A 13,514-nucleotide genomic window follows, 5' to 3' on the forward strand; every position below is an offset into this window, starting at 1 on the left:
CCTGATTGCCAAAGGCTTCACTGACTGAGCACCCAGCCCACTCATGCTTCCCCGTCTTCTGCTGGGCTCACGCTCCTGCAAGCTCTGCAAATGGAACCCCTGGCCCACTTACATTCCCCTACCTCCCACCACACTCCCCTATCTCATGCCACACTCACACAAGCTCCACACCTGCCTGCACACACTTCCCTGGCTCTCCTCTTCCTTGGTGAGCTGAGCTACGGGCCACCTCTCTCCCTATTCTGAGACCCTCCACACAGTGTGCTACCTACAGGTGCCATGTGTGCACCCCTTGGCCAATGCCCCTGTCTCCCTGACACCAGACAGCTCCATGATCTGGTCTGGGCTGTGGAACCCAGAAACCCCGCCATCTCTCCAACATCCAGCCCCACTCCCAGTGACTACTTGAGGTATCACCTCAGACCCAGAAGGGGAACACAGGAATACCAGGAAATCACTTGCCAGGGGGAACCAGTGAGTCTTCCACAATCTGCCCATCTGGGTAGAGTAGGAGAGCAAGGGCAAGTGCTACCACCCCTGAGTCACAGGCAAGACACATCTGAGACCAGGTTAAAGGGATCCTAGACCTCCAATCCCAATTTTGGTAGTAAGCACCAGCACAGAGCTGCTGGTGCACTTAGTCTACAACCTGAGAAACCCAAAATACAAAGCCATCATGAGCCTATTCTCTTCACACATAAAACAGAGCACTCACTGAAGATGCTACAAGGGAAAACTCTTGCTGCCTTCTTAATAACTAAGACTTACACACTAATATGGGTAGACCACAACACAAAATAAACAAGACAAAAACAACCAACTGAGATATATCAAGCAATATGGCCTAGTTCCACAATAGTAGTCTGAATTGAAAACATAGAGGAGGCAACAGGAATAAAACCCCAAAATGAAGACACAAGACTAAGAAATTGCAGAAATGGTAGCAAACCAACAGAAAACCAACAATTTCATAAATGAAATCCACACAGCTATCTTCACCTAAGCTGGCTTGTCCTAATAGACAAAAACCCGAGGGATTCATAAGAGAGTTAAATGAACTGAAGATGAGCAAAACAAAAAATGAACAAAGGCATGTATACAAAAGCATATATACAAAGGCACATATACATGTATATACAGAAAAAGGCAACAGAATATATAAACCCAATTGGACTAGTAAAAGCCTCTCTAGAAACCCTCAAGAACAGATTTAATCATGTGGAGAACATAACCTTAAACGTGGAAGATAAAATAGAAGAAACAGTTCAGGAATTCAAAATTTTTGATAAATTCAAAAAAATCTTGTGAGTGGATCAGGAGGAAAGTGTAGGATACCCTAAAACTTCCTAACATTCAGAACATGGTTATATCAGAAGGGGAAGAAACTCAGACCAAAAGCATAGAGAACTTATTTAAAGATTATCCAAGATTTCTTTCCCACCCTATCAAAAGAGTCCCATCCTGGACTTCTGGTTAAGATGGCGGCGTAGGTACCACGCCAAAGCAGCCTAGGGGGGAAAAAGACCAAAAAACTCAGCAGAATACACACTTTTACTAAAAAGTGAGGTGTATAGGAAATTGAGGCGGCAGCAGAGAAGTGGAAGAGTTATAGAGCATCCAGAGCCTGCACAGGCGGGAAGGGCGGCTCCGGCAGCTCGGCCAATCACCGCAACCGCGGCGCAGCAGAAAGCCGCCAGACTCTCGGCTTGAGCCGCAGGAGAAGCCAGGTGCGGGATTTTCCCCTCGCACTGCGCTCTCCGCAACTCGGGAAACGTGAGGGGAGAGCGGCAGCGAGCAGCGGAGGAGAAGACCGCGAGGTAGAAGCACACGTGGAGCAGCGAGACAACCAGAGCAGCCGCGGCTCCCTCCCCTCCCCCACCGCCTGAACCCAGCTCCAGCGAACACAGCAGTGGCCCAGGACCGGCAACGCCAACTTGGGCTGACGGCGGGACCCAAGCAGGAGCAGAGTTCGGCAGCAACTTCAGCGGCTCCAGCACCGGTACCAGCGGCCCCAGCAGCAGTGGACCCAGGAGCGGCAACGGCAGCAGATCCCACAGCAGCGGCTTCGGGGGGAGCAGCGGCGGTGGACACGGCAACAGCAGCTTCAGCAGCGGTGGTGGCTCCAGTGGTGGCAGCTACGACAGCAGCAGAGGCAGCAGCAGCGGCTCGGTTTGCCCCATAGGAAAAGGAAGTGCCCAGGTCCAGAAATCAGAACAGCAGCCCGACGACCCAGGCAGCAACTTGACTGAGACCAAAAGCACCCAAGGTAACTGGGATTGCACCAGGGAAGGGTCTCACTTGGTCACAAGCTGACTTGCATACCTCAACAGAACAGAAATCTAAACCTCTTTGTTGATAGAGGATCTGGCCATTATAATAACTACTCTTGCATACATACGCGGGGCTGTTTTTGATTGAATGTGTACAGTGTTTAGTTAAATTTTAGAATCTACCTGTATTTTATTGCACTCAGCCTGCTTGAATACTCCTATAGCAGGGAAACTCAACCCCTAAGAACATCTTTGTAGATACTCTGAGAGTCTTAAGAGCCACACCTAATACCTTAAGCTCCTACCCTGAAAATATATTACATCAAATCAATTGATACAGCTAAGAATACACAACTAGCTAGAAAATCCAAGCATTAACTTAATCCAAGATGCAAAAATATATACATTATAACACAAGAAACACTAAAAAGCAAGACGATATAAATCCACCTAAAAGTATTAATGCATCAGAAATGTCCTCCAGTGAGAAAGAGTTAGAGGAAATACCTGAGAAAGAGTTCAAAAGAATGATTATAAATATGTTCAAAGAGGTCAAAGAACACATGAAAATAATCAAAGAAGAAATCAAAGAGGAAATCAAAGGAATCAAAGAAGAGGCAGGACACCAATTTAATGAAATAAAGAAGGCAATACAAGACATAAATAAGGAAATAGAAATAATAAAGAAAAACCAGTCAGAATTACTAGCAATGAAGAACACAGTTAATGAAATGAAAAACTCTGTAGAAAATCTCACCAGTAGGATGGATGAGGGAGAGGACAGAATATCTAAGCTAGAAGACCAGGTGGCAGACCTAATGCAGTCCAACAAAGAGAAAGACAAACTTATAGAAAAGTATGAGTGGGAATTTCAAGATATTTGGGACACTATGAAAAGATCCAATATAAGAATTCAGGGCATAGTAGAAGGAGAAGAAATCCACTCCAGAGGCATAGTAGGCATCTTCAACAAAATCATAGAGGAAAATTTCCCCCAAATTGGGAAAGAGGTGCCAATACAGATACAGGAAGCCTTTAGAACCCCAGCCAGACAAAACCCAGAAAGAACCTCTCCTCGCCACATTATAATCAAACTTCCAAACACACAAACCAAAGAAAAAATATTGAAAGCAGTTAGAGAGAAAAATCAAGTTACCTACAAAAGCAAGCCCATCAGGATTAAAGCAGATTATTCAACACAAACTTTTAAAGCCAGAAGGGCTTGGAGTGATATATTCCAAGTTCTGAAAGATAACAACTGTCAACCAAGGTTACTTTATCCTGCAAAGTTATCCATTCAAATAGATGGAGAAATAAAGACATTCCATGACAAAAGCAGGTTAAAGGAGTATTTGAAGACAAAACCAGCTCTACAGAAAATACTTGATAGAATCCTCCATGCTGAACAAAAGGAAAAGCACACATATAAGGAACCTAGAAAAAACCAGCTATACTCAAATACCAGTTAACAGAAGAGAGCACAGGTAGAACCAGTAACACACACACACACACACAAAAATGGCAAACATAAATACACACCTTTCAATAATATCTCTTAATATCAACGGTCTCAGTGCCCCAACGAAAAGACATAGATTTGCACACTGGGTTAAAAAGCAGGATCCTACAATTTGTTGTCTTCAAGAAACTCACCTTTCTACAAAGGATAGACATTATCTTAGGGTGAAAGGTTGGAAGACGGTGTTTCAAGCAAATGGGCCTAGAAAACAAGCAGGGGTTGCTATCCTAATATCAGACAGGGTAGACTTTAGTCCGACGTTAGTCAAGAAAGATAAGGAAGGTCACTTTATATTGATTAAGGGCACACTCCAACAGGAGGACATTACAATCCTAAACATATATGCACCTAACATGGGGGCTCCCAAATTCGTCAAACAAACACTATTAGAACTAAGGTCACAGATAACACCAAACGCAGTGGTGGTGGGTGACTTTAACACCCCACTCTCATCAATTTACAGGTCATCCAGGGAAAGAATAAACAGAGAGGCATCTGGACTAAATGAGGTCATAGAAGGAATGGACCTAACAGATATATACAGGACATTTCATCCAAAGGCTGCAGAATATACATTCTTTTCAGCAGCACATGGAACATTCTCTAAAATAAACCATATATTAGGACACAAAGCAAATCTTAACAAATTCAGGAAAATTGAAATAATTCCTTGCATTCTATCTGACCACAATGGAATTAAACTACAAATCAGTAGCAAGAAAGGCTATAGAGCATACACAAAATCATGGAAACTAAACAATACACTACTAAATGATGAGTGGGTCAATGAAGAAATCAAAAAGGAAATCAAAAAATTTATAGAGTCAAATGATAATGAGAACACAACATACCAAAATCTCTGGGACACAATGAAGGCAGTTCTAAGAGGTAAATTTATAGCCTTAAGTGCCTATATTAAGAAATTAGAAAGGTCGCAAATAAACGAACTAATGCTTCGCCTTAAAGCCTTGGAAAAAGAAGAACAAGGCAAACCAAAAATTAGTAGACGGGAAGAAATAATAAAGATTAGGGCAGAAATTAATGAAATAGAAACAAAAAGAACAATCCAAAGAATTAATGAAACAAAGAGTTGGTTTTTTGAAAGGATAAACAAGATTGATAAACCCTTTGCAAATCTGACCAAAAGAAAGAGAGAAGAGACACAAATTAATAAAATCAGAGATGAACAAGGTAACATCACAACAGATTCCAGAGAAATTCAAAAAATTATAGGGACATACTATAAAAGCATATACTCCACAAAGTATGAAAATCTGAAAGAAATGGATGATTTCCTTGATCTATATGACCTACCTAAATTAAATCAAAATGAGATTAATCACTTAAATAGACCTATAACAAACATGGAGATCCGAACAGTTATCAATAATCTCCCAACTAAAAAAAGCCCAGGCCTGGATGGATTCACTGCTGAATTTTACCAGACTTTTAAGGAAGAGCTAACACCATTGCTTCTTAAGCTTTTCCAGGAAATAGAAAAAGAAGGAATTTTACCAAACTCTTTCTATGAGGCCAGCATCACCCTGATACCAAAACCAGGCAAAGATAAAACAAAAAAAGAAAATTACAGACCAATCTCCCTCATGAACATAGATTCAAAAATTCTCAACAAAATATTGGCAAACAGAATACAAGAGTATATCAAAAAGATCAATCACCCTGACCAAGTAGGCTTTATCCCAGAGATGCAGGGATGGTTCAACATACGCAAATCTAATACATTACATAAACGGGTTGAAGGACAAAAATCACATGATCATCTCATTAGATGCAGAGAAAGCATTTGACAAAATCCAACATCCCTTCATGATAAAAGTCCTACAGAGACTGGGAATAGAAGGAACATATCTCAATATAATAAAGGCTATTTATGACAAGCCTACAGCCAACATATTACTAAATGGGGAAAAACTGGAAGCTTTTCCACTAAAATCAGGAACAAGACAAGGGTGTCCACTGTCCCCACTACTATTTAATATAGTTTTGGAAGTCTTAGCCATAGCAATAAGGCAAGAGACACACATAAAAGGGATACAAATTGGAAAGGAAGAAATCAAGTTATCATTATTTGCAGATGACATGATTCTATACATAAAGGACCCTAAAGACTCTACTAGCAAGCTGTTAGAGCTGAGCAAAATCTACAGCAATGTAGCAGGATACAAAATAAATACACAGAAATCAGTAGCCTTCATATATGCTAACAACAAACACACAGAGGATGAAATCAGAGAATCACTCCCATTCACAATTGCATCAAAAAAAATAAAATACCTTGGAATAAACCTAACCAGGGAAGTAAAGAATCTCTACAATGAGAACTTTAAAACACTCAAGCGAGAAATTGCAGAAGACACTAGAAAGTGGAGAAACATCCCTTGTTCCTGGATTGCAAGAATCAATATCATGAAAATGGCAATCTTACCTAAAGCAATCTACACATTTAATGCAATCCCTATCAAAATTCCAAAGGCTTTCTTCATGGAAATAGAAAAAACAATCCAAAAATTAATTTGGAATCACATAATACCTCAAATATCTAAAATAATACTGAGCAACAAAAAAGAGGCTGGTGGTATCACCATACCTGATTTTAACCTATACTACAGAGCCATAGTACCAAAAACAGCATGGTACTGGTACAAAAACAGACATGTAGATCAGTGTAACAGAATAGAGGACCCAGATGTAAGCCCAAGTAGCTATAGCCACCTGATATTCGATAAAAATGCCAAAAATACTCATTGGAGAAGAGACAGCCTCTTCAGCAAATGGTGTTTTGAAAACTGGATAAATATCTGCAGAAGGATGAAAATAGATTCTTCTCTCTTTCCATGCACAAGAATTAAGTCCAAATGGATTAAAGACTTTAACATCAGACCGGAAACTTTGAAACTGCTAGAGGAAAAAGTAGGGGAAACCCTTCAACATATTGGTCTTGGCAATGACTTTCTGAATACAACCCCATTTGCTCAGGCAATAAAACCACAGATTAACCACTGGGACCTAATGAAATTACAAAGATTTTTCACCGCAAAGGACTCAGTGAAAAAAAGCAAAGAGGCAACCTACAGAATGGGAAAAAATCTTCGCCAGCTATATATCTGATAGAGGATTAATATCTAGGATATACAAAGAACTCAAAAAGTTAAATAATAAGGAATCAAACAAGCCAATCAAAAAATGGGCTAAGGAGCTAAATAGAGAGTTCTCAAAGGAAGAAATACGAATGGCATATAAGCATCTAAAAAAATGTTCTACGTCACTAGTCATCAGGGAAATGCAGATTAAAACTACATTGAGATTCCATCTCACTCCTGTCAGATTGGCCACCATCATGAAAACAAATGATTATAAATGTTGGCGGGGATGTAAAAAAAAGGAACCCTTCTGCACTGCTGGTGGGAATGCAATCTGGTCCAGCCATTGTGGAAAACAGTGTGGAGGTTCCTAAAGCAGCTAGAGATTGATCTACCATATGACCCAGCTATAGTGCTCCTAGGCATATATCCAAAGGACTCATCTCATTTCCTTAGAAGTACATGCTCAACCATGTTTATTGCTGCTCAATTTATAATAGCTGGGAAATGGAACCAGCCTAGATGTCCCTCAACAGATGAGTGGATAATGAAGATGTGGTACATTTATACAATGGAGTTCTACTCAGCGGTAAAGAAAAATGAAGTTATGAAATTTGCAGAAAAATGGATGGACCTGGAAAGTATTATACTAAGTCAGGTAACCCAGGCCCAGAAAGCCAAGCGCCACATGTTCTCTCTCATATGTGGATCCTAGCTACAGATGACTGGGCTTTTGCGTGAGAATGAAAATACTTAGTAGCAGAGGCCAGTAAGTTGAAAAGGAGACATAAAGGGTGGAGAAAGGAAGGGAGGAGGATACTTAATAGGTTGATATTGTATATATGTAATTACAATGATTGTAATGGGGAGGTAATATGATGGAGAATGGAATTTCAAATGGGAAAGTGTGGGGGTGGGGAGGGAGGGAATTACCATGGGATATATTTTATAATCATGGAAAATGTTAATAAAAAAAAGAGTCCCATCCAGGTACAAGATGCTAACACAGCTCCAAACAGACTTGACTAAAGAAAAAACACTCCAAGGCACATCCTCATTGAAACTGTGAATGCTAGGTTCCCCAGTTTATGGCAATTGGAAAGTAAAGCCTCCTGGAGACTGTGTATTGTTGGGGGTGGGTTTATGGGTATTATAGTCAGTGTCCCCTTGCCAGTGTTTGGCACACTCTCCTGTCCCTGTTGTCTACCTTATGTGGGCCAGGAGGTGATGTCAACCTCTGCTCAAGCCATCATTTTCACCTTCCATCATGGAGCTTCCCCTTGAGCCTGTAAGCCAAAATCAACCTCTTTTTCCCACAAGCTGCTCTTGATTGGGAGATTTCAGCCAGTAATGAGAACCTGGCTGCAACAAATACCTTGTAATAACACTAACCAAGGATGTGAAAGACCTATATAATGAAAACATTTTTTAAAAAAACTCAAGAAAGAAGTTGAGGAGTACTTGAGAAGATGGAAAGACCTCCCATGCTCCTGGATAAGTAGAATTAATATAGTGAAAATGGCAATTCTACCAAAAGCAATATACAGATTTAATGTAATAACAATAGAAATTTCAGCATCATTCTGCACAGAGATGGAAGAAATGATCTCAAAGTTCATATGGAATGGTAGCAAGCCTTGAATATCCAAACATATCCTCAGGGAAAAAAAAAAAAAACACTCTGGAGATATCACCATACCTGATCTAAAGCCATATTACAAAGCCATAGTAAGGAAAAACAAAACAGCATGGTACTGTCATAAGTAGAGAAACATAGACCAATGGAACAGAATTGAAGACTGTGACATTAGGTCAAGTAACTACAGTTGCTTGGTCTTTGACAAAGGTACCAATAATGTAGATGGAGAAAATACAGCATCTTCAACAAATGGTGTTGGGCAAACTGGATAACCATATGTAGAAAAATAAAACTAGACTGAGTAATCTCTCCATACATAAAAGTCAAGTACAAATGAATTAAAGACTTCAATATAAGACCTGAAACTCTTTTCCTACTGGAAGAAAAAATAGAATGTAGTCTCCATGATATAGGAATGGGAAAAGACTTCCTGAACAAAACTGCAATAGCCCAGGAAATTAGACAATCACTCAACCACTGGGATCTCAAAAGTTTTGCACAGACAATCATACCATAAAAAGATCCAATATATTATCCACTGAATGGGAGAAGAGCTTTACCACCTATACCACCACTTACAGAAGCCTAATACCTAGAATCTACAAAGAACTCAAAAAATAAATAAATAAAAAAATCAAACAACCCACCCCAAAAATGGGGCAGAGAACTGAGTAGGGAGGTCCCATATGAAGAATTACAATTGGCTAACACACACTTGAGAAAATGTTCAACATCCCTGACTATTAGGGAAATGGAAATTAAAACAACCATGTGATTCGACTTTACTCTAGTAAGGATAGCAATCATTAAAAAAAAAAAAAAAAAAAAAAATCTAACAACAGGAGTTTCTCCCAGTCCAGACTTGAGATCAGTCTGGCTGTTCCTGAGGCTGCCTGTTCCCAGAGCACACAGGCCTTGGATCTTCCATGTCAATCTACTGTTGGCTTCACAACTGGGGATCCAAACCAGTTCATCAAAAAGATGAATTGCTTCCTCCAAACGATTGAAAGCGTTGAGGCTTTTCTCAGGGACTATTCTGATCTACCTTTGAGCAGGGCCCAAAACACAGCTGGGCCAGAGGCACAGACCTGTAGGCCTCTCACTGCCCATGTGGAGGGCAGCCAACCTGAGTCAACTCAGCCAGGCAGGATCTCCTGGGAGGCCTGAAGGGATGACTTCTGAATCATCGAACGTCCCTGGGGTGGTTCTCACCCAGAATGCTACCAGGCGCCCTGGTAAAACCCTTGGAAAACTAAGTGAGACTGTGCCTGTGAACCAGCAAGGTGAGTCTTCAGATGCATGTGAAGCTTCAGCAGATTATTGGGCCACCATCAATGACACCCTCAAGGCATTGCTCGCTGATTGATAGAAGACAACAGTCACTGACAGCATGGTGACGCACTTCTATGAAGGGAGCCAGATGAAGACCCGAAGTGACACAGAGACTGGAGATGAACTCCACAGTAATGGCCTGAGCGGGAGGCAACTGAACATCAACCTGACTGTGGAGGCCAACCAGAAGCTCATGAAGGTCTCCACGGGATGACCGCTTATGGCCATCAGAATGCATTTGAGAACCACACAATTCCTCCCAGACCTGACCAGACCTTCTATGGGGGTCAGATGGCAACCCCCACTGATAACCATACCCTCTATCAGATCCAGATGCTAATGCCCTGTTATGGCCAGACACTCTACGAAGGACAAATGACAACTCCCAGTGCTGGGTAGACCCTCTGTGGGGGCCAGATGACAACCCCAAGTTGTAGCCAGGCCTTCTATGGAGGCCATAGGACAAATCGCAGTGGTGGCCAGGTCTTCTATGGGGTCCAGATGACAACCATCAGTGATGGTCAGACCCTCTATGGAGAGCAGATGACAACCCCCACTAGTGACCAGAGCCTCTATGGGAGCCAAATGACAATCCCCTGCAATGCCCACACCCTCTATGGAGGTCAGATGACTATTAATACTGACCAAACACTCAGTAAAGACCAGATGATGACCTTTGTTAACAACCAGACCCACTATGGGGGCCAAACCATGAATACAGAAATCTTATATGTTTCCCCACTGGTCCAAGAACAGCTGTCAAGTTTCTCTATGGACAACTATGGACATTTCCCAGGAAAGCAGATGCTGAAGACCAAGAGCCAGAAGTTCCCACAGAAATTCAGTACTTTGAAGCTCTATGTCTGCATATATGAGAACTGTAGGAATCTTACACCAAGTCTTCCCACCTCCAGGTTCATAAGCGCAAACACACAGGGGAGAAGCCCTATGCATGCAACAAGATAGGATACACCTGGAAATTCACCTGCTCAGATGAGCTCAACAGACACAAGAAAAGGCACAGTGGGGAACCACCCTACTTCTGCATGAAGTGCAACAAGAATTTTGCAAGATTAGATCACTTAAAGCAGCATAAATGCCACGTGTAATTCTCAACCAGCAATGCAGCCCCTCAGTCCAGGAGGAAATGTGTACAGCTAAACTTCTCTGTGTAAATTGTTCTTTTCCTACCTAGCACTCGGGCAGCACAAGGCACATGGCCTGGTGGTGTTTGTGTTTAAATCCATGTGTGCAGAATCAAAGGCAGTGTGAAAGAAGCCAGAGCTTCAGGCAAACTAAGACCAGAGTGGAGCCAGAGGTGATGGGAAGAGAACATCAAAGGATTTCCTTATGCACATATGTTGATGATAAGGACTATTATAAGAACTCTCTGCAAGAACAACTTGAGCTAGAGAGATGGCTCAGCAGTTAAGGCGCTTGCCTACAACCTGGGTTTGATTCCCCAGTACCCACATAATGCCAGGTGCACAAGGTAGCACATACATCTGGAGTTTGTTTGCAGTAGCTGGGGGCCCTGGGGTGCCCATTCTTTCTGTTTCTTTTTGCTTGCAAATAAATAAAGCATTTGTATTAAAAACAAAATCTAACAACAAATGTGAGCAAAGAAGTAGGGAAAGAGGAATCCTCATCCACTGTTCATGGGAATGTAAACTTATACAACCACTATGGAAATCAATATGGAGATTTCTGAAAAGGATTAATACAGGGCTACCAACAGACCCAGCTATTCCTTTCCTGGGCATTTATCCTAAATGTTCCACCAATACAGGGATATTTGCTCAATCATGTTTATAGATGCTCAATTCATTATAGCAAAGAACTGGAATCAACCCAGATCCTCATCACTGGATGAACGGAGAAAGAATTTGTGGTACATTTACCCAATGTAATTCTACTAATCAGTAAGAAAAATAATACAATTGAGTTTTATAAAAATAACAGACTTGAAACAGATCATACTCAGTGAACTCACACCATCACAGAAAGCAAATGCTGCAGGGTGTCACTTATCTGTGGTTCCTAACCTGGACCTGCTCAAGTTACTAACATACCTGATAGGCAACTCAAGGCCCAGACAATAGGGATGGAAGTGTTTGGGGGGAGGGGAATGGGAGGGGAGGAAACAAACACAAAACTAAATCCAAAATGAACTGGTACCATAGAAACCTTTATCTTTGGAGATAGCCTAAAAGATATGACCCTCAAAAGGAGTAAGGGGGGAGCACTTGATAAGAAGGGCCCTGGAGATGGTGGGATGAATACTAAGCTTAAAAACAAAACAAAAATTAAAAAAAACTTTTTTCTGTCTCTGGCGAGTAACTCCCAGTACCAGAGATTGGTTGCTACTCACATTGAGCTGTTGATCCGAGAGATCTATGAGATCCCCAAATCAAGACAACTTTCTATCAAAACACTTGATTACTTGCCTGAGGCAAAAGCTAAGACCCTATTGCTGAAGATACCATATGCTGCTGATGCAGAGCATGGAGAAAGCTGGCTGTAATTCTCTATTATGGAAAGTCCCATTTCTTCTTTCAGTAGTAGAAGAGTTTCAGGTCTCATGTTGAGGTCTTTAATCCATTTAGACTTTAATTTGTATATGGGGAGATGGGGGGGGTCTAGTTTCATTTTTCTATACATGTTTATCCAACTTTTCCAGCACCATTTGCTGGAGATGCTGTCTTTTCTCCAGTCTATGTTATTGACACATTTGTCAAGGTTCAAGTAGCTGTAGTTACTTGATGTAAGGTCAGCACCTTAATTCTGTTCATTAGTCTGTATTTCTGTTTTTATGCAAGTCCTGTGCTCTTTTATTACAATAGTTTTGTAATATAGCTTTAGCTTGGGTATGATGATACATACAGAGATGTTTCTTTTGCTGAGGATATGTTTGGATATCTGGGATCTGTTACTATTCCATATGATTTCTGAGATAATTTCTTCTAGCATATTCTTCAGTTTCTCCGTAAAGTGTTTTAAAGATTTTATGATATAGGCCTTTACTTTCTTTGTTAGGTTTATTCCAAGGCATTATTCGTGGCAATCATGAATGAGATTGTTCCTTTTATTTCTTCCTCAGTATGTTTCTTTTTAAAATATTTTAGTTATTTATTTATTAGAGAAAGAGCGATAGAGAGAGAAAAAGCAGATTGAGAGAAGGGGCATACCAGGGTCTCTAGTCACTACAAACAAATTCTACACACCTGTGCCATCTTGTACGTCTTGCTTGCATAGTCCTGGGGAATCAAACCTGGGTCCCTAGGCTTCACATGCAAGCACCTCAACTAATAAGCCATCCCTCCAACCACCTCAGTATGTTTCTTATGATATAAAGGAAGGCTATTATTTTTTTATGTGTTGACTTCATAGCCTGTTTTTTTTTTTTTTTTTTTTTTTTTTTTTTTTTTTTTTTTTTTGCCGTAAGTGCTTATCAGTTCTAAAAGTTTTCTGGTAGAGTCTTTAGAGGTTTTTATGTATATAATCATAATCATAACATCAACAAATAAAGGTACTTTCATTTCTTCCCTTCCTATGTGTACCATTTTTTTTTTGTCTTACTGCTCTAGCTAAGATTCTAGTACTATATTGAATAAGAGTGGTAAAAATAGACACCCTTATCTTGTCACTATTGT

General features: G+C 40.8%; 1 protein-coding gene across 1 annotated transcript in view; it reads left to right on the forward strand.

Annotated features, from left to right (window-relative positions):
* The first annotated feature begins 10,278 nt into the window (after nucleotides 1–10,278).
* LOC101614919 (acrosomal protein SP-10-like) overlaps nucleotides 10,279–13,514 on the forward strand; it is a 39,105-nt gene continuing 35,869 nt past the window's right edge. Inside the window, 1 exon segment of the mRNA XM_045152211.1 lies at nucleotides 10,279–10,741. Coding sequence (XP_045008146.1) covers nucleotides 10,279–10,741 — 463 coding nt within the window.

The sequence above is a fragment of the Jaculus jaculus genome, chromosome 6 (genome assembly GCF_020740685.1).
Source record: "Jaculus jaculus isolate mJacJac1 chromosome 6, mJacJac1.mat.Y.cur, whole genome shotgun sequence".
NCBI lineage: Eukaryota > Metazoa > Chordata > Mammalia > Rodentia > Dipodidae > Jaculus > Jaculus jaculus.